This window comes from Hippopotamus amphibius, chromosome 2, assembly GCF_030028045.1.
Source record: "Hippopotamus amphibius kiboko isolate mHipAmp2 chromosome 2, mHipAmp2.hap2, whole genome shotgun sequence".
NCBI classification, from domain to species: Eukaryota; Metazoa; Chordata; class Mammalia; order Artiodactyla; family Hippopotamidae; genus Hippopotamus; species Hippopotamus amphibius.
In genome coordinates, this window is record NC_080187.1 from 223,328,925 (window position 1) to 223,350,843 (window position 21,919).

General features: G+C 38.4%; 1 protein-coding gene across 2 annotated transcripts in view; it reads left to right on the plus strand.

The window, feature by feature from the left end:
• Nucleotides 1-21,300, plus strand: part of GABRG3 (gamma-aminobutyric acid type A receptor subunit gamma3) — a 233,708-nt gene extending 212,408 nt beyond the window's left edge. The window contains exons 4-7 of one of the 2 annotated variants that reach the window (XM_057722562.1): nucleotides 10,264-10,416; nucleotides 12,630-12,826; nucleotides 13,119-13,178; nucleotides 21,019-21,300. In XM_057722562.1, the coding sequence (XP_057578545.1) occupies nucleotides 10,264-10,416; nucleotides 12,630-12,826; nucleotides 13,119-13,178; nucleotides 21,019-21,300 (692 nt within the window). Of the gene's footprint in view, nucleotides 1-10,263; nucleotides 10,417-12,629; nucleotides 12,827-13,118; nucleotides 13,179-21,015 lie in introns of both variants that reach the window. The other variant, XM_057722563.1, reaches the window with a different exon arrangement.
• The last annotated feature ends 619 nt before the right edge of the window (nucleotides 21,301-21,919 follow it).

Below are 21,919 nucleotides of genomic sequence, written 5' to 3' on the forward strand. Positions count from 1 at the left end.
TTTGGCCTGAGGTGTCCAGCACTGAAGTTTACAGGAAGTTCGTTGGAGCTGGGTCTTGGTCCCCAGATGACCAAGTTGTGAGGAGACGTGAACTCCATGTCCTCCTACTCTGCCATTTTGACTCAGCCCCCTATACATTCTTTTAATCTGTCTTTTAACTAGTGTGGTTAAACCATCCACATTTAAATTATGAATATAGTTGGATTGAAATCTACTATCTTTGTAATTCTTCTCTGTTGGTTGCATTTTTCTTTGTTTCTCTCCTTCTGCCTTGTTTTGCTCCAATTGAGCAGCTTATATGTTTATTTTCATTTTACCTCTGGATATAGACATTCCAGTTTATTTCCTTTTATCCCTGTCCCTGTTGACCATAAAATTTTCCCCCTTAGGTGAGACAGGAAGGCTGGATCAGGCTGGAATAGGACAGATCTTCCTTACCCCATCTGGGATAAGGTTTCAGAATTGCTGTCTGGTGCTCCTTTTCCTTGGAGTTCAGGCCTTTGTTATGGTGAAGGTCTGGGAAGATTTCATAACAGCTACACTTCTCTGCTCCTGCTAGGGCCACTTTGGGAACTATCTCAGAGCCTCCTCATGATAAGCTAGTGTGTACTTGCAGGAAGAGCCTGCAAATGTCCTGGTGTCTCCCATGTTTGCAGCTCCAAGAAGCTTCTCACTCTAATGCTGGTGTACACTCAGGCTCCAGAAATTTGTCAAATTTCAGTGTTTCTACTGGCTTAGGTATCCATTAACTTCTGCTCCAGGTAAGCAAATTCACTGTGCCATATCTCTCTGGATATACCTAATTCTCCAGATTCTGGGATGGTGGTTTTCTGTGTGAGCTCTTTTCTCTGTTGAGTCAAAAAAAAAAGTTGATTTTCAATTTGTATATCTCTTTCTCATTGTAAAGACAAAAGTAAAAACTTTTTAGCTGTTTATATTTTGGAATAGAAACTAAACGTCCATAATATTTTCATATACTGATGCATCCATGCTTCTGATGCTTCATCTGGTTAGGAACCAATGGGAGATGCCATATCTTAAAAAAATGTAATGCTAAGAAGAGGCTGAAAGTTAAGAATGCGGTTAAATGGATCAGTCTTCATGGACTATATAGGAATGCATATGATGAAAAAATATCCTATTTACACTTAAAATGTCAACGAATTTTTTTTAATGTTTTGGAGTTTAGTGACCTGTACAAGTTACTCCAGCACATCATTTGTAGACAGCTATATTAACTGATTAACTTTTTACAGAATTAGTATACAGACAAAACTTGCTTGTTGTTAAAAATGTCCATTACTTTGTAATTAAACATGGTTATGGACATGAAGTAAAATCTGATTTTAATAAAAATCACCAGATATTTCTGTTGTAAAATATGTGATACTTGGAAATATTTTATTTCTGTGATATGAACAATGGATGATATGGATATGGAAGTGAACACAACTCTTTATTTAAATAGGAATATCTATGTGATCCTCCCTTTAAAAGAGACATAGTATGGGAGAGTAAAGATACTTTTACTATATATTTCTGTTTGGAAACAATGGAATGCAAAAAATTTAAAAAAGAAAAAATCATCAAAAGAAAGAAGCAATCAGAAATCTGCCAGTACCACAAAGACAAGAAGCTATAGTGAAATAGTTATGAACTTAAAAGAAAACACTAAACACGTATGTAAATATCTACAATTCTTTTCTAAGTTTCAGAGTTTTGCAAAAATAGACTCTTCCATAAACTTCTGACTTGGCCCAATGCAGCTTGGGCAAGGGGGTAGCCATCTAGAGGAGTACCACTGAACATGGTCCACACTGAGAGTGAGAGGGCAGGTGGCATTGAAGAAGACATCATAGAGACAGACACAGTTCCATGGGGCAGACAATTGCCATTTTAGTAAAAAGAGACATCAGTCATACTGCTACTAATCATGGAAAAGAAAACGCTAAATCACTAGCCCTAGCCCTATGTCTTACAAAGACCTTTTAAAATTCCCCACTCATATCCTGCTCAATGAAAAATCAGGCACTGCACAATGGTGAAAAGATTAATTGCTTATACATTGAAAGCCTACAAGAGCTCCGAAAGCAAAGAAAAGGGATGAAGTGTTTGCTCTCATAGAACTTGCACTCTAGGGGGCAGGGGAAATAGATGGTAAACAGATAAACATATAGATAATCTCATATATTTGATGGTGATAAGTGCTATAGAAAGAAATAAAACAAGGAAGAAGGGAATGGATTTCTATAGTATGTGGCAATACATTCTTATTTTATACAGGCTAATCAGGCATCTAATATGATTTTATTTGGGCAAAATCTGAAGGTAGTAAGGAGGTAAACAATGCAGAGATCTATGGGAAGAATGGTCTCAGAACTGGAAATGAAAGAGTAGAGGGTTGAGATTGGAGTGTTTAAGTAATAGCGTGAGGGTCAATGTGGCAGGAGTCAGGGGTCAGTAATAGAGAAGGAGCTCAAACCATGGAAGAGTTTGTAGCGTCCAGTCCAAGATCTTAGTCTAAATCTGAATGAGATGGGAAGTTACTTGATGGAGCTTGGCCAAGGTTCAATATGCTCCCTTTTTAAAGAATTGTGTTGGCTGCTAGGTGGAGAATAGTCTGCAGAGTAGCAAGTTAGGCAGCTATTATAATAATCAGGTGGGATAGTCATATCTGATGCATTGGGTGGTAAGACGTGGTTGGAAATTGGATATATTTTAATGACAACCCACAAAATGGGAGAAAATATTTGCAAACGAAGTGACCAACAAGGATATTTAAATCTCCAAAATATACAAGCAGCTCATGCAGCTCAATAAAGAACTAACAACCAAATCAAAAAATAGGCAGAAGATCTTTATAGACATTTCTCCAAAGAAGACAAGCAGATGGCCAAAAAGTACATGAAACGATGTTCAACATCACTAATTACAAGGGTGAGTCAAAAATTACCTGCACTCTGGCTGTAGAATTACTGAACCACTTTGCTGTACACCTGAAACAAACACAACATTATAAATCAAATATACCCCAATATAAACTATAAAATTAAATGTTTAAAAATGGGCAAAAAAACTGAATAGCAATTTTTCCAAAGAGGAAATGCTGAAGGCCAACAGGCACATGAAAAATGCTCAGCATGGCTAACCATCAGGGAAATGTAAATCAGAACCACAATGAGAGCTATCAGCTCTCACCTGTCAGAATGGCCACTGTCAAAAAGAACACAAAGAACAAATGTTGGTGGGGATGTGGAGAATAGCGAACCCTGTACACTGTTATTGGGAATGTAAATTAGTGCAGCCACTGTGGAAAATAGTATGGAGGTTTCTCAAAAAACTAAAAATAGAACTACCACATGACCCAGAAATTCCACTCCTGGGTATATATCAAAAAAACCCCTGAAAACGCTAATTTGAAAAGATACATGCACCCCATTGTTCATAGTATCATTATTTACAGTTGCCACGATATGGAAGCAACCTAGGTGTCCATCAAGAGACACATTGATAAAGAAGCTTTGATTATATATATATATATATATATATATATATATATATGAATGCATATATCTGTATATATATATAATGTATGTATGTACGTATATATGTATATACAATGGAATTCTCCTCAGCCATAAAAAGAATGAAAATTTGCCACTAGCTGCTACATGGATGGACATGGAGGGCATTATGCTAAGTGAAATAAATCAGACAAAGAAAAAATACTGTGTTATATCAGTTATACGTGGAATCTAAAAAATACAAGAAACTAGTGAGTATAACGGAAAAGAAGCAGACTCCCAGATATAGAGAACAAACTAGTGGTTACCAGCAGGAAGAGGGAAGAAGGGAGGGACAATATAGGGTAGGGGGTAAGTGGTACAAACTATTAGGTATAAAATAAGCTACAGGTGTGTATTGTACAACACAGGGCATATAGCCAATATTTTGTAACAACTATAAATGGAGTATAACCTTTTAAATAACTTTTAAAATTGTGAACCGCTAAATTGTACACCTGTAACATATAATGTTGTGCGTAAACTACACTTCAATTAAAAAAAAAAAGATACAGGAGAAGACCAGAAAAGACTGATTTAAATTGTTTTAAAAATGAATTGAGAAAAAAAATAGTTTGTGGTTTCTGCCAGGCCCAAGATTTAAGCCAGCTGTCTGCATGTGCTCACTAGCCATCTGCTAAAGCTTGCTCTTGCCACCACTGTGAGCATGCACAGGGAGCCAGCAACAGGTTGCAGGGGTGCCACCTGCAGAGTGCTAGAAGTGCCTATTGGCCAGTTGGTGAGGCCCCCTCAACAACCTGTGGGCACACCTCCCGACGGAATCCCTGAGGCAGTTAGTGGGATCTGTGTCCCTTTCTTATTTTCCATTCCAAGCGCCTGCTGCTGTGCTCCAAGTGCTCACCACCCCACAGGCATGCATCTCAGGACTCGGTGCTCTGGGTGAGGGAAGAGAGGAATGGGTGTCATTGGCAGCATCCCTCATGCCGAGGAAGTCAGGCATTCACCCATATACTTTCACTTTCTCCCATGGGAGACATCACAGGCGAAGAAGATGTCTTAGCGCTGAGCTGTGTGGCCTTGGGAGAAGGGGTGATGTGGGTAAAGTCAGATCTAGGTTATTTTGCTCTGACAGTGCAGCTTCTCCACTTGACTCCTGGATTTCCAAAAGGCTCTCTCATCTGTGGGTGGTTGTTTAAATCAGTGTTCTTCAGGGACTCCCAGACCACAACCAAAAGGGGCAGGAGCTGATCCATGGGCCACTTCATGGCCCACAGCTGGGACCAAGTTCTGTATACCTACTGGCCAACACACAGTGGGTGTGACTCCTTATGGGTCCCTTGGCATCTGGTGCTGGTGACAGAACCAAAGCCAAACAGGACTGTAGCTGAGCCCTAAGACAAGCAGAGCAGTTTTTAGGTCTGTAGCTGGGACCACACTCACTGAGTCAGCCTTCTGGGTATGAATCTGTCTTCTCAATACGGCTCTCTTTATTGTTCAACAGCACCGTTGTTTCACAACCTCCGACCTGAATCCCATGTCTCCCACCAAGGTACTTTTATCCATGGATGGATGACAAATTAGTGTTGCGGGAGGAATGTGTTTGAGGGACATCTTGTTAAGCCATCCTGCTTATTTTTCCATTTCTAGGTAACAAATTACCATAAATTTAGTGGCTTAAGAGAACATACACATTTATGATTCAACAGTTTCTGTGAGTAAGGAGTATGAGGCTTTGTCTAGGCTCCCATAAGGCTGCAATTCAGGTATAGGCTGAGCTTCATTTTCATCTGGAATCTTGACTGGGGGAAAATCTACATCTAAACTCATTAGGTTGTTGGTGGTGGAATTCCTTGTTCATAGCTGTGGAGCTAATGGTATCTCACTTCTTCAAGACCAGAAGGAGAATTTCTCATCGTGAAAGACCTGGTTTTTCTTTTAAGAAAGTTCTTCCCAATCTTTGTCTGATTAAGTCAGGTTCACCCACAATAATCTTTCTTTGGATCAAACTTGAAATTGAGATCTAAAAAATTCATTCACCTTTGTAATATAGAACAAGGAAATGAAAGTTTATGTTCTGTTGGATAAAATCACATGTGCTGCCCAGGTTCTCAAGAGGAGAGAATTGTACATCTGTGTGACTAAGTGGGAGTCATTGTAGGGCGTGTCTGCAAGGTTTAATGATTAAGATAGAGTGGTAATTGTGCAGGAATTGGCATGCAGAAACAGGTTCATACATATATGGACATATGAGATGGCATTGCAGATGACTGGAGGTAGCAATAAGGGATGCTGTGACAACTGATCATGAAATTTTAAAAGCTTAATTTGTAGAAGAATCAACTGCATATAGATGTGTGGAAAAAAGCAAAACTCATAGAAGAAAACAGTCAAATATCTTTATGAACTTAGGTTAGGGAACAAATTCTCAGGATGATGCAAATAATACCAACAATAAAATAAAAGGTTGATAAATTTAATTTCCTTAAAATAAAAAATTTCTTGTCATGCATGGATGTCAGAAAGAAAACAAAAGGACAAGTATTCCCAGGGCAAATTTGAATTGGGTGGAGAAGATTAGACTTTTGCTCTGCTGAGTACTACTTGCTAATTACCAGGCCTTCGTTGGCTTTTGAGAGATATTAGGATATTTTGAAAGGAGGCCGGCAGTGGATAACTGTGACAGGGAGAGATGACATGGCCATTAGCAGGCCATTAGAAGAAATCTGGGGAAGTGACAACTATTTTTAAAGGAGATTCAAAGGAAGACTTTGGTGTCTGTGGAGAGAGAAAGAAATGAGGGTATCCATGATGCTGAGTAAATAATGATTTATAATAGTATCCTCTGGGAACAGTGGAGATTATGGAAGATGTGGCTAGTCTTCAACCTTCAGGGAACTTTCTGTATCTTATTAATCTGTGTACTTCATGGAACACTATTCGCTTTATAAATTTTTATTTCATAAGTATGTTTTTACAGCCTATTCTGTGCTGTTGTTCTAAAAAGTAGTAATGCACTTGCTATCCCAAAGAGTCCTCAGTATTTCATATAGCTTTCCTTACCTTGGCTCAGAAAAAAAAAAAGTCACAAAAATGAACAGTCGGCAAAAGGCAACTTGTTCTTACAATTCCACCAGGCTCAAGATGATTTTTCTGTCTTGATAAATCAAAAAGACGCTTCTTACTCCCTCTCCAACTGTTTCCATTCCATCTTTCCCAGGGAAGTAGGCGTCAGGCACATTCCGTGGTGGTCTCTGAGGACCTCTATGGATTCTAGAATCACTGATCTCTGTTATCTGTCATAAAAGTCTATCCGAAACTGAAGTGTCTTATTTGGAAAGAACTGACCATGAAAAACCAAAACTGTTTCAGTCTAGTCTGTGAATTGCATTAGGAGAGCTGCACATTGATCAGGGTAAACAGCTAAAACAACTCAGAGAAGGAATGAAGTCCTCCAAGAAGCTTGCACCCAGTGCTGAGATTTCATATTCAAGTTGCAGCTGGCCAGTCCCCAAGGTGTGTCTGTGTATGTATAAGTATGTATGTGTGCAGGTGTCTATACACTTGCAGAGGGGAAGCACATAGAAGGAACAACATTTCTTTTTCAGTCAAGAGTCCTAGAACAAATATAACTAGGAATGGACCTGACCTGTCTGAGAAAGTTTCCAGGTACATGTTTTCAGAAACAAGGAAGAGGTTTTGCCTCCTATGAAGACATGTTTTACCTCAGACCTAGACGAACAAGTTAAATATGTTCAGAAACATGTGATGTGTCTGAAAATGAGAACCCCGTGGCCTCTTCCTTCCAATTTGGGATGAGTGGCGTGTTGGCTTTCTGTTGGTCTTCCTGTGGGGGACAGTGAAGCTGGAACCCACAATTCATCTTGCCACTGCTTCTCCAAGTATTTGTTCCCCGTGGAAGCTGGAAAACAGGAACCATGGGGCTCTCTGGAACCACATTTTGGGGTGTGGCCCAGAACCTCACCAAGAGCCAGCTGAGTTATAGAATCAAGCCCCAGAATGTGGCCCTGACAGCTCCTTCTCATTTTCATACCTGACAGTGGACATTCAGGCAGACCTCTGAGTTAGGAAAAGGGCTATTCTGAATACAGGATATGGGGAAGCTGTTCGCCTCAGGTTGGGGCAAGGTAGATGGATTTGCTAAAATGAATTGTGTGTCTGCTCTGGAGTTGTCCCGCTGTTTATCTTACTTAGGAAACTACAATGGTGTTTGAAGAAATTATTCAACTCTGCAAATTCCACTGGGGTGTGTTCATGCCTGCTAGGGTGGTTTGTTGTGTTTTGCTTTTATGTCTACTCTTTCTTTGTTTTCTGCTCAGTTTTTTATTGAAATTTCATGTAAAAATTAATAGACATTTAAATATCACACATAATTCAATGATATTACCCCAGGACATGATGTAACTTGACAGTCATGTTGCTTCGAAAAAGTTTTTGTGTTTTTTGATTGCTTCAGGTTAGCCATTCTGATTCCTTTGTACTGAAATGCTAATTTGCTAAAAATTGTAAATGTTTCTTGGGAAATGATCTCAGAATTGATGTTTCTATCAGCCATCCTGAATATTGCTACAACAGAACACCACATCCTGCAAAAAATATTCTAATTTATTGAAAGGCGTAATTTTATATGGGCTTAATATAGTCTCCCTGTCAATATTTTTAAGTAAAAATGGGACTTTCATGATGATCATTAAACAAATACCTATTGATTGCTTATCAAGTAGCATTGATAAACAAAATATATATTCTATAACCCAACTAGTTTATTGGTTTTAAGACAAATGTTTTACTGATAATTATAGAAATAAGTTAATCACAGTTGTTAGGAGCAAGTAGGGAGTGCTTCCTGGTGGACTAAATAATTTCTAAGCTGAGCCTCAAAGTTGAGTTGGAATTATCTGGATGCAGGTGAAAGGAAAAGAAGAGCATCCTAGGCAGAAGTGAAGGGATGCAACAGCCACTGAGGAAGGATCTTGGCACATCTGAGGAGCTGGGGAGGCCTAGAGTGCAAAGAATACAGGGGCAAGGGGTGTTTCATGCAGAATGATGTAGACTGTCGGGGAGGGGGAAGTTCCCCCCTCCACCCCTCTTGAGTCCTTGTGGCTGGACTAATAACAAAATTGACATGAGACAGATTCACAAGAGAAAAAGAAACAAATTTTAATTCACGTGCATGGAGGTCTCATAAAATTGGGACCTAAGAAGTGCCCAAACAGGCAGCTTTTATACTTTTTAGACTAAGAAACGAAAAAATTTGTGAGGAATTAACACGGTAAAGAACTTAGGCTTTGAGTGCTTAATTAGAAAGGACTCTAAACAGAGTTTGGGCTTGGGGTAGTAAATTAAAGAGTGACAAGGTTTGTTTATGCAGGCCTCTTGGCAATAAGGATGTCCTACCTCTAGATGCAGGGAGTGCACCTTTCATGTGAGAGATTTTTTTCTGCTTTCAGAGACAGAGAAGAGGGTCAGAGTGTCCCTCTTGTGTTGGCATTTCTTAGGTAACTTTAATTCAAAATAATCAATATATCATTGAGACACATTTTGGGGTGGCCTACCCTGGGCCCCAACAAAACCATAATAAAGTTTTGACAATTGTACAGGGGTAGAAAGATGCTGTGTTCTAGAAAGATTCTTTTGGTGGCAGGACATAGAATGGTCTGGAGTGGAAAAGATTGCTAGGAGACAAGCCGGGGGCCATGATAGATGGTATGTGGGCTAGGTAGGAAGAGGACTTGGGAGAAATACAGGAATTGAAGCAGGGAAAATGAGTCAGAGATGGCGTCTGGGTTCGCACTTTGAAAAAAGTGAAAAGAGAACCTAAATTAAGAGCAAGTATTGGTGTGACAGAGATAATAGTTCACTTCTGGTCATCGTGAATTTCAGGTGCCAGAAGGTTGAATCCAGCAGGCTGAAGAATGAGGGTCAAATGGGAGGAGAGGGAGAGACACAATCTCAGCAGGAGGTCACCTAGAAAAGACATGAGTAGAGATGATTTTGGAATAAAATGTACAATGTATTAAGCATGCACCTTCTTTCAGTCCCTCATGGAATCTTTACTCAATTTCTAGTAACATCTCTACTGATCCCAGTTCTTTTATGTTGTGGCTTTGCTTTAGTAAGGAGGGAGTGGAATGTCATAAAATGATTTCTTCTGTTTGTTTTCTGGGTTGGCACAGCCTGAGCGCCAGCATCATGAGAGGATAAGATAAATATAAAAATATTAAATAAAACATAAAGTAAAAGATTGATAAGCTTAAATTCATACCACAAAAATAGAAATATAAATTTGTTACACAAGTTTAGATATGAACGTTTATGTATGGCTCTGTTATTATTGAAAAAGCAAAATGACAATGGATCTGCTTGAGGGTTGAGTTTTTTGTTTGTTACCCTTGTTTTAAACATGCAACGTACAGCTGGACACAGGCAATAGTAGCTCATTGGGTGATGGTCTGCCGGGGAATAAACGCGCATGTCTATCACCTCTATTAAGTAGTATGTATCTTTTTGTGTCTTTTAAAGTAAAATGCCTCACATAGCCATGGATATGACAAAAATTAAGTTTAAGAGCACCAGAATTTTGACTCTTTCCCCAATTTGATAAATGCTGCACTTGAATATTTGTATCCAAATAATTCCTTTAATAAAATGTTATAAATTATTTCCTTGAATTTCTTTAACGCAAGAAAGTTGTGTTAATTTTGACAATCCTTAATTACAGGTGATTATGTTGTCATGACTATATATTTTGAATTGAGTAGAAGAATGGGATACTTCACTATTCAAACATACATTCCTTGTATACTGACTGTGGTTTTATCCTGGGTATCATTTTGGATCAAAAAAGATGCTACACCAGCAAGAACAGCATTAGGTGAGTTTAAAAAAAAAACTCTCCTACCATTTTCTGTAATTTTAACATAGATATATTATCAAAAATACTTTCAATGAAAAAGACTTAGTTCAAATATAACTGATCTAATTTGAAGGCTACTGGATTCGTGCTTGTTTTTAGGTAGACAAGTTAGATTGTTCTTCCTGACAACAGAATTCCATGTGTGCCACTTAAATTAAGTTGAGGTTAGGGATTTAGAATAAATCAATTGCATCATCTGATACTGTGCTCTAAGGATGATGTCATCATAAAAATGTAGTCATGTTCTGGAACCTACCATACTCAAAAGTCTCATTATGTTAGTGTATGGGAATAGAATTTACCACACACCTTTGAGGGCTGATGACACAAATCAGTAAAACAGTCTTTGAATAGAAGTCCTGCTTGTCTAGAGCAACTTTACCAGCAAACAAGAAAGTGATCATTCTTCTCAGCTATAATTTACATATTAAAGCTCAAAGTCTTTTCATGAATTTTTCTCTGGCATCCAAAGTCCTCAATAAAATATTAAATTTCAGGGGTTTTAGGCTTGTGCAACATGTTTTATATCAGTTTTTCTTTATGATAGGAATTTTGCCTAACTTTCTATATTTTGATTTGTTAATACAGGTGATACATAATATAGAGGTTGCTCCCCCCCTCCAAATTTCTTTCAGAAAAGAGGGAGCTGCCTCAATTTAAAAATCTTTGCAAAGTCTCCTATATTACGTTGTACATTTTCTGTTGGTTTTTTTAATTCTTCATTTGTTTAACAACAAAGCATTTTTTGAACACGATAAATTAGCCTTTTATATCCTATGCCAATATTAGTTTTGCATACTTACAGAAAATACATGATAGAATTGGTAAATCAGCTGGCAAAGGCATAACACAAACATAGTAACTAGCACTAAACAGGAGCTGTGATGCTACTGCAAAGGTGGGAACTAATGTGTACTGCAAAGGTGTACTAATGTGTACTGCAAAGGTGTACTGCAAAGATGTGCTAATGTGTACTGCAAAGGTGTACTAATGTGTACTACAAAGGTGGGAACTAATGTGTACTGCAAAGGTGGGAACTAATGTGTACTGCAAAGGTGGGAACTAATGGGGGAACTAATGTGTACTGATCCCTGATTGGTACTGCTAGACGGTATTTTCCAGTATTCTCATTGAACCACAGAGGTGATGAGTGTTGAAATCCATGTTCCTGTGATTCTGGGGTCCATGTCACTAGCCTGCCTGTCTGGCAGCTGTAACAGGTGCTAATTTCCTAGGGGCTCATCTAGGGGAGAGTTAGCCTTAACGTGTTTTATATGATAATCATCCAGTCCTTTCACTCTTCTTCATTTCAGTAGACTCCATTCCCATCTAAACTATCCATCACAAGTATGTCTCTTTCCTAAATTTTTTCCACAGTCTTTGATTAAATGCTTAGTGTTGGCCAAGATATATGAAATAAAGTCAGATTAATACTGAGTGTGATTAGTTAACTAATTAATCAATGAATCAGTGCACGTATGCAAAGCATTTATTGAAATGTCTAGAATTCTAGGCACGATGCTAGGTAATAGGCAGCCAAGGATGAGCGAGTAACCGTTTTGCTCTTAAAGATCACACAATCTGTTCAGGGAGACAGCCTGACAAATGCAATTCACAAAGACAAATGCAATTCACTGTGATAGTGCAAAAAATGAGGTACAGAGAAGGTACAGGAATGGTGAAGCTGTGCGTATTATTGGCTCTGCCTGGGGTGCTATAAAGCGGTTTGCCTCAGAAAAAGTGGTGTTTCAACTGAGTCGTCAAGAAAAGTGAGAGTTTACAAATTGCATAGAGAAGGAGAAGTAAGACAGAAGATGGTTTATCTGGGCAGAGGAAAATTGTGAGATGAGGAACAGACGGAAAGTATAGGGGACACGGCACACTGTATTTTCATTAAAAATATATTTAAAAGACAAAAGATCAAACAGTAGGAAGATTACTGAATAAACTGAAAGATATCAACTTACATTGGGTATTTTAATGTTATTGTAAAGACTATAATAAAACAATTTATGGAAATGTTGCTTACAAAATTATACATCTGTTACAGTTAAGAGTACTATTACATTTTTGCAATGTCAAGAAGGATTCACATAAAAATAAAACAATGTCTTGGAATGCAGGGATTCTGTGTGGTCCCTTGTACAACTTGGTATGTGTCCCCTGTGCAGGCATCACCACAGTGCTGACCATGACCACACTCAGCACCATAGCCAGGAATTCCTTGCCCCGTGTTTCCTATGTGACCGCCATGGACCTCTTCGTGACCGTGTGCTTCTTGTTTGTCTTTGCTGCTCTGATGGAGTATGCTACCCTCAACTACTATTCAAGTTGTAGAAAGCCAGCTACCACTAAGAAAAAAACATCGGTAAGTCCCAGTAGCAAAGATTTTCTGGGAAGGTAGTGGGAAGATAGTTTGATGTAAATGATTCTTATTAATAAGGATCTCATACAACATGATATAAATAATTTAACAAGACTTTTAAGAAACAAGGCAGGTATTCCGAAGATATGAATGTGACCCTCAAGCAATCTTCAGCTGCACCTACAAGTGGCATGGACTGATGTAATCATACCTTAAAGATTACTCTTTGCCAGAGTAATCAGTGATGTAGATTTCCATAGCAGTTCTCTAATTACCTTTTCTGCTTTCCTTGTAGTTACTACATCCAGATTCCTCGAGGTGGATTCATGAACGAATAAGCCTACAAGCCCCCTCCGTATGTATAGCATTGCAACTGCAAATATTTCTGAGAACTCTGAATAAACTACGATTAAAAGATATTATTGTTTACATATTGAAGACCAATGAGTAATGCATGTACTCCCTTCAAAAATGTATTTACTTTTTTTTAAATGTCCAACCTAGCAAATTTGGAAAATAAAGGAAAAAAAAACACTCCTTCTACCCAGGGATTAGTGTATAGCATACATATTTCTGTAACTTAAAAATACATTATGAATACATTTCTGGGTCAAAATATTAATTTATAGGATCATTTTAATGATTGATCATATGTTCATGATTGACGCACAGGCAATCTTGACTGGACACTGGGCTAATCCACACCTTTTCACTTTTAAACGTATTTTTATCACTGCATGTGGGAAAAGGCACAAGAAAATGCAGTGACAGCATTGTTATACATACTTACAACTATTTACTTAGTATAAATTCCTAGAAGCAGAATGGCTGGTCCAAGGAACTGCATGGTTTTTGCCAAATCGCACGCATTCCACCAGTTTCATTCCCAGTGTGGGTCACACACCACTCAGAGCTCTCCCTGCATTTGGTTTGATAGCCAAGCAGAAAAACAGCTCCTACGAACTGTTCCTACTGGCATTGCTTTGATTATTGATAAAGTTTAATATTATTCACTTTATTTTTGATTTTCATATATTTTTGTGAATTGCTTTTTATGTCCATTAACTTTTATGCAAGTTTTCTTTGATAATTTTTTATATCTTTTAACTTTTTAAAAGTAGCAATCTGCCAGCTAAGTTATATGTTATGTGTATCGTATTTTATATAATGTAAAATTTATATAATCACATATAGAATATATTAGGGATATTAATCTGGTTTTTTTAATGTAGTTTTTATTTCAGATATCAGCAATGCTGTCACTGCAGTTTCTTGTGCCTTTTTCCACATGCAGTGTCTTCAGTCTCCTGTTGTCAAATCTATCAACCTTTCCTTTTGTGGTATCTACCTCTTGTGTCCTCCTTGACGTCCCTCCCTACCCTCAGAATGGCATAGTTCCCCTTGACTTTCTTTTTTTTTTCCACCCCGACTTTCTTTTGAGCACTAACTCTGTTTGACACTATATTCTAAGTGCTTTCATGTATCAACTCATTTTATCCTCACAACAACCCATTCTACTGACAAGGACACCAAGATGTGGAAAAATCAAGGCCCATAAATATTGACCAAGGCTTCACAATTTTTTTTTTAAAAATTGTAATATTTAATTATTAATGTGTCTTAATTTTTAGTATATGGCCAAATGTAAGAATCTATTGAAAAATTGAGAAATATGTCTTTAAATCATTGATGTGAGCTACGTCTTTTATCATATAACAATTTTTACATAAAATTATTTGTATTCCTTTATATATATCAACTCACAAATTGCACTGAATGCTTTATGCCCACCCATACACCATAGATGGCTTTCTAATTGCTAGTCGGCATCTTATGTTCAGTGCATTTCAGCCAGTTTTCATCAGGAGACTGTGTAGTTATCTATACTCTGCAAGTGTGTATCATTGTAGTTCTGACAGAAGGTGAAGCCATTTTTACAGCTGCGGGAAGCCACAGTGAACGTACAGATTTTTCCAGCAAATGATGCCAAATAGCAACAGACTGAAAGATAACAGGCAGGGATGGGAGTAGGGGATGCTGCATGACAGAGACAAGTCAGAACGAGAGCACATTATTACACACAGCCAGAGGGCTGGGAGTGAAGGAAGAAATATTGACATCTTCAGTGTAGAAATGATACTCTCAAAAGACATAAAGAATCTTTTCACACAGAGAAAAAAGAAATAGCCACAAAACCAGAAGAATTTTTTGTAAGCAGGAAAGCGTAACGACGCTGAAGAAACTACATAGGAAAACAATTGACAGAGAGAAAGGGCTCCAGGCCAGGTGGAAAGACACCATCAGAGAGACCTTCAACAGGAGTTCAGAAGACAAAGAAAATGGGAGTTTTTCAGCTGTTGGATGATAATGTCTTCAACTCTATTCTGAAAGATCCACAGTGTTAGGTTAGTTAAGGGGCCACTATCCCCAACAAGGAAAAGCAGAGATGAGCGGCCTCTCAGCAATGAGGGTTAGGTGCTGGCTCCACTGATGATCATAGGTTGCTTTGGGACAAGTTGTCCAGACACCTCTGTGCCTCAGTCGCCTAACCCATAAAATGCCAGGCTAGTTCACTCTGAGTGTGCAGTAGTACCTGCCGCCCAGGAAGCACAGCTGTTCTGAGGAAGTCACAGGGCTGCATTATACAAGCAAGCAAAACAGGAGTGAGTCAGGCAGGGACCCATCTGGGCTGAAGATGACCCTGGAGACTCATTAATTAAAATCTCTATTTTGGGCACAGTTTGAAATTTTCTTGACAAATGAGAGGAATGCATTTAAAGAAGTACTTAATTTAACATATGGCTGCTGAGGGCTCTGACATTCTAAGTTTTATTTCAATACTGTAAAATGGAATGTGTCATTTCAGACTAGTGAGCTATAAAGGCATAAGTAGAGCTCTCTTCATATGTGTTTCAGTGATCATGGGATTTTTTTCTCTAAATGAAGACGTGAAGGATAGTTTTCTCTTGTCCCCAGAAATCTTGTGCTTCTTAGGCTGTGACCCCCTTGGGCATCCTTTGATCTCTAGTGAGCTGTGTCCATCCCTGCAGAGGCTTCTGATTCCCATTTTGAGTCAACGCTTTCTGTTGGGCCAGGCTGCCTGTAATGGCTGGGCTTCTCTGTGTGACACTACACAGGTACAAAGGGTTGAAGAAATAAAAGGATGAAAGTCTTGCTGAACACTGTCAAAATGCATGTGAAATTATTATTTAATAAAGGCAGATTTTTCCAATTGGAGCTTGTCAAAAAGATATAAATCCGTCAAAGGTACTGGAGTAGAGTAAGGAATCTGCTTTTTTCAGCAAACTTCCAGGTGATTTTTACACCCACTCAGGTTTAAGAACCATTAACCTGGAGGACATGTATCCACGTTAGAACCTAAGGGACATCAAGGCTTTCATTTCTGCACATTGTCTAGAATTGTCTAGAGGAAAGTAAACAGCTGCACCATGATGCCCCTGACTGGCTATTGGCCTGTGCATAGTAGGATCAGGACATCTTGATTCAGGTCGGTCCTCACATATAGACACTTACTAATTAAAAGGATGCCCCCAAAGGCTACTGGTAGTGACACTGAATGCTCTACATTTCTACCTGCCTCTCTCTGGTTTGACTCCACACAACTACAAACATATTCAATCAAATTAATAGCCAGAAGTAGAAGGAAAGTGTTGCCATGTTTCCTTATAGTAATGATTTTTGGTAAAAAAATATAATAGGTACTCAGTTTATAGCAATACAATCCTACCTCAAGAAACAAGAAAAATCCCAAATAAACAATCCAACCTTACACCTAAAGAAACTAGAGAAAGAAGAACAAACAAAACTCAAAGTTAGTAGAAGGAAAGAAGTCATAAAGATCAGAGCAAAAATAAATGAAATAGAAACAAAGAAAACAATAGCAAAAATCAATAAAACTAGAAGCTGGTTCTTTGAGAAGATAAACAAAATTCATAAACCTTTATCCAGACTCATCAAGAAATAAAGGGAGAGGATTCAAATGAATAAAATTAGAAATGAAACAGGAGAAGTTATAATGGACACCACAGAAATAAAAAGCACCATAGGCGACTACTACAAGCAACTATATGCCAATAAAATGGACAACGTGGAAGAAATGGGAAAATTCTTAGAAGTTATAACCTTCCAAGAATGAATAAGGAAGAAATAGAAAATATGGACCAATCACAAGTAATGAAATTGAAATTATGATGAAAAGTCTTCCAACAAACAAAAGTCCAGGACCAGATGGATTCACAGGTGAATTTTATCAAACATTTAGAGAAGAGCTAACACCCATCCTTCTCAAACTCTTCCAAAACATTGCAGAGGAAGGAACACTCCCAAACTCATTTTATGAGGCCACCATCACTCTGATACCAAAACCAGACAAAGATACTACAAAAAAAGAAAACTACAGACCAATATCACTGATGAATTTAGATGCAAAAATCCTCAACAAAATACTAGCCAACAGAATCCAACAACACATTCAAAGGATCATACACCATGATCAAGTGGGGTTTATCCCTGGAATGCAAGGATTCTTCACTATACTCAGATCAATCAATGTGATACACCATATTAACAAACTGAAGAATAAAAACCAAATGATCATCTAAATAGATGCAGAAAAAGCTTTGCCAAAATTCAACACCCATTTATGATAAAAACTCTCCAGAAGGTGGACATAGAGGGAACCTACCTCAACATAATAAATGCCATGTATGACAAAACCAAGGCAAACATCATTCTCAGTGGTGAAAAACTGAAAGCATTCCCTCTAATATCAGGAACAAGACAAGGATGTCCAGTCTCACCACTACTATTCAACATAGTTTTGGAAGTCCTTGCCACAGCAATCAGAGAAGAAAAAGAAATCAAACTAATCCAAATTGGAAAAGAAGAAGTAAAACTGTCACTGTTTGCAGTTGACATGATACTATACATAGAAAACTCTAAAGATGCCACCAGAAAACTACTAATCAATGAATTTGGTAAAGTTGCAGAATACAAAATTAACACACAGAAATCTCTTGCATTCCTATACAGTAACAATGAAAGATCAGAAAGAGAAGTTAAGGAAACAATCCCATTCACCATTGCAACAAAAAGAATAAAATTCCTAAGAATAAACCTAACTAAGGAAGTTAAAGACCTGTACCCAGAAAACTGTAAGATACTGATGAAAGAAATCAAAGCTGGCAAAAAGACATGGAGAGATATACGACGTTCTTGGATTGGAAGAATCAACATTGTGAAAATGACTATACTACCCAAAGCAGTTTACAGATTCAACACAACCCCTATCAAATTACTAATGGTATTTTTTTACAAAACTAGAAGAAAAAATCCTAAAATTTGTATGGAGATACAAAAGACCCTAAATAGCCAAAGTAATCTTGAGAAAAACAAACAAACAAACAAAAAAACAGAGCTGGGGCTTCCTAGGTGGCGCAGTGGCTAAGAACCTGCCTGCCAATGCAGGGGACACGGGTTCGATCCCTGCTCCAGGAAGATCCCACATGCCGCGGAGCAACTAAGCCTGTGAGCCACAACTATTGAGCCCATGTGCTGCAACTACTGAAGCCCACGCACCTAGAGCCTGCGCTCTGCAACAAGAGAAGCCATGGCAGTGAGGAGCCCTCGCACCACAATGAAGAGTAGCCCCCACTCACCGCAACTAAAGAAAGCCCGTACACAGCAAAAAAAGACCCAACACAGCCAATAAAATAAATAGATAAATAAAATTAAAAGAAAAAAAAAAAAAACAGAGCTGGAGGACTCAGACTCCCTGACTTCAGACTACACTACAAATCTACAGTAATCAAGCCAATGTGGCACTGGCACAAAAACGCAAATGTAGATCAATGGAACAGGGTAGAAAGCCCAGAGATAAACTATGGTGAACTAATCTATGACAAAGGAGGCAAGGATATACAATGGAGAAAAGACAGCCTCTTCAATAAGTGGTGCTGGGAAAACTGGACAGCTACATGTAAAAGAATGAAATTAGAACACTCCCTAACACCATACACAAAAATAAACTCAAAATGGATTAAAGACTCAAATGTAAGGTCAGACACTATAAAACTCTTAGAGGAAAGCATAGGAAGAACACTCTTTGACATAGATCACAGCAAGATCTTTTTTGACCCACCTCCTAGGGTAATGGAAATAAAAACAAAATTAAATAAGTGAGACCTAATGAAACTTCAAAGCTTCTGCACAGCATAGGAAACTATAAACAAGACAAAAAGACAGCCCTTAGAATCAGAAAAAATATTTGCCAACAAATCAACAGACAAAGGATTAATATCCAAAATATATAAACAGTTCATGCAGCTCAACATCAAAAAAACAAACAACCCAATCAAAAAATGGGCAGAAGACCTAAATAGGCATTTCTCCAAAGAAGACATACGGATGGCCAAGAGGCACATGAAAAGCTGCTCAACATCACAAATTATTAGAGAAATGCAAATCAAAACTACAATGAGGTATCACCTCACACTGGTTAGAATAGGCATCATCAGAAAATCTAAAAACAATAAATGCTGGAGAGGTTATGGAGAAAAGGGAACCCTCTTGCACTGTTGGTAGGAATGTCAATTGATACAGCCACTATGGAGAACAGTATGGAGTTTCCTTTAAAAACTAAAAATAGAATTACCATATGACCCAGCAATCCCACTACTGGGCATATACCCAGAGAAAACCATAACTCAAAAAGACACATGCACTCCAATGTTCACTGCAGCATTATTTACAATAGCCAGGACATGGAAAAAAACTAAATGCCCATCAACAGATGGATGGGTAAAGAAGACGTGTTACATATATACGATGGAATATTACTCAGCCATAAAAAGGAATGAAATTGGGACATTTGTGGAGACATGGATGGACCTAGAGAGTGTCATACAGAGTGAAGTAAGTCAGAAAGAGAAAAACAAATATTGCATAGTAACACATATATGCGGAATCTAGAAAAAGGGTACGGATCAACCGGTTTGCAAGGCAGAAATAGAGACACAGATGTAGAGGACAAATGTATGTATACCAAGGGGGGTGGGGGGTGGATGAATTGGGAAATTGGGATTGCCATATATACATTACTAATAAAAAAAATATCAAATTGTACACTTTAGATATATGTAATTTATTGTATGTCAATTTTATCTCAATAAAAGTTCTTTAAATATAATAGGTAGTCATGATGCTTTCTAATGAATTCTGAAAGGCCTCTCTCCCAGCACTGAGCAAAGGACCTAGTCATCCAGCCAGCTGAGAACTGGGCTTGTGTGCCTCCATCTCCCTTGATTTCAGCCTCCACCATTTCCATTGACACTCGGACCCTCAGTTCCTGCAGCATAAATACAAGAGCAGAAGGGCAACTATGGTTTTTGTTCTCATTCATTACTCAATCAAATTTAGAAATGTATCCTCTTAACAGTACACAGTTCATAGTTGTATGGGAGAGCTCTACAACTGCCTGAAGAACTGACACATCTATTTGAAGCCATTTCTCAAGGTTAAGAATGATTCTTCTAATTTATGAGTGACTATAAGTTGTTCCCTCGCCTTATCTGCCCTGCATTGACTTTTCCACATCATGAGTAGAGCCTGTGAAGTAGAAACTAAACATTCCAATTGTACACAATTTTTGGCTGTCTAGCAATGACAAGCAGTGTGTGGTGTCCACACACTGAAAGCTTATTTTTTCACCTGAATTACATGCAACAAGAAGATTCTCTCATTATGCTTATATACCATATTTTTCTACTATTTGCTAATTAGAAAGAAAAGAAATTTATTTCTCCACAATTTAATATATGTATTGTTTACCATTTGAGGATTTATGTGTGTGTGTGTGTGTGTGTGTGTGTGTGTTTATACCCCAAATCAGCAGAGAAGTAGGCAGAACAGAGACTTGAAATGGCTAACACACATTGAAAATATGCTCAGTCTCCCTTATCAGTAATCCAAGAAATGTAAGTTTTGAAAACTGCACTGTAGTTTTTCTTGGATTAAATTTGCAAAGATTGAACTCTCCATTATAGGAACGTGGGGAGGGCATGGCGCTGTCCTCTTTATTCAGTGAACAGACATAACCTGTGCTTATTTCTTGACTCCCCTTGGGCGGTTCCTGATGCATCTCATGTTGATTTTTGTGTTGTTCTTGTTGCCAGCAGAACTATTCTCTCCTTGACATGAGGCCACCACCACCTGCCATGGTTACTCTAAACAATTCCGTGTACTGGCAGGAATTGGAAGATACCTGTGTCTATGAGTGTCTGGATGGCAAAGACTGTCAGAGCTTCTTCTGCTGCTATGAAGAATGCAAATCAGGATCTTGGAGAAAAGGGCGCATTCACATAGACATCTTGGAGCTGGACTCATATTCTCGGGTCTTTTTCCCTACATCGTTCCTGCTCTTCAACTTGGTCTATTGGGTGGGATACCTGTATCTCTAAATGTTCCTCCTGGTGATAAATGAAGAGTGTTAGGTTCCCCTTCAAACTTTCGCCCTCCCCAGACCAGTAGTGACCAATTGGAATAGCAAGGAAAGATACTGCTCAGTTTACCTGAAATTATACATTACCTTTGAGCAGCATAGGAGTATGTGGCAAATATTTCTATTATATAATTCAAACACACACGTGTGCGTGCGCACACACACGTTAATTGAGTCTTAAGGTGATATTCTTGCTAGTCCCCTCCTGAATCTGTAACTTGGTGATATTTATGGATATTTTTTGGATATTGGAAGCAGCTGCCAATTTTCCTGGTGAAGAAATCTGTGAAACATACAAGCAAATATCTGAGACACTCTCTCAGGCCCAGACCCTTTCCATATCTTTCCTTTGCAGCCCTCAGCAGCACCGGTGCCCCTGTGAACGGAGTCACTGCTGGGCAAGACACACTCAAACTGATCTCAGCGCCCAGGCAGTCTGAGTTCAAGTGTGAACTGCAGTGAGTTACCACCCAGTTTCCTCTCTCTGTGGCCTCTTTGCTCTGGCATCCCTATCCTTGGTTGGCATTCCTTTATCTAAGGACCTCACCTTAGGCTTGGGAAGGGTGTATATGCGTCAT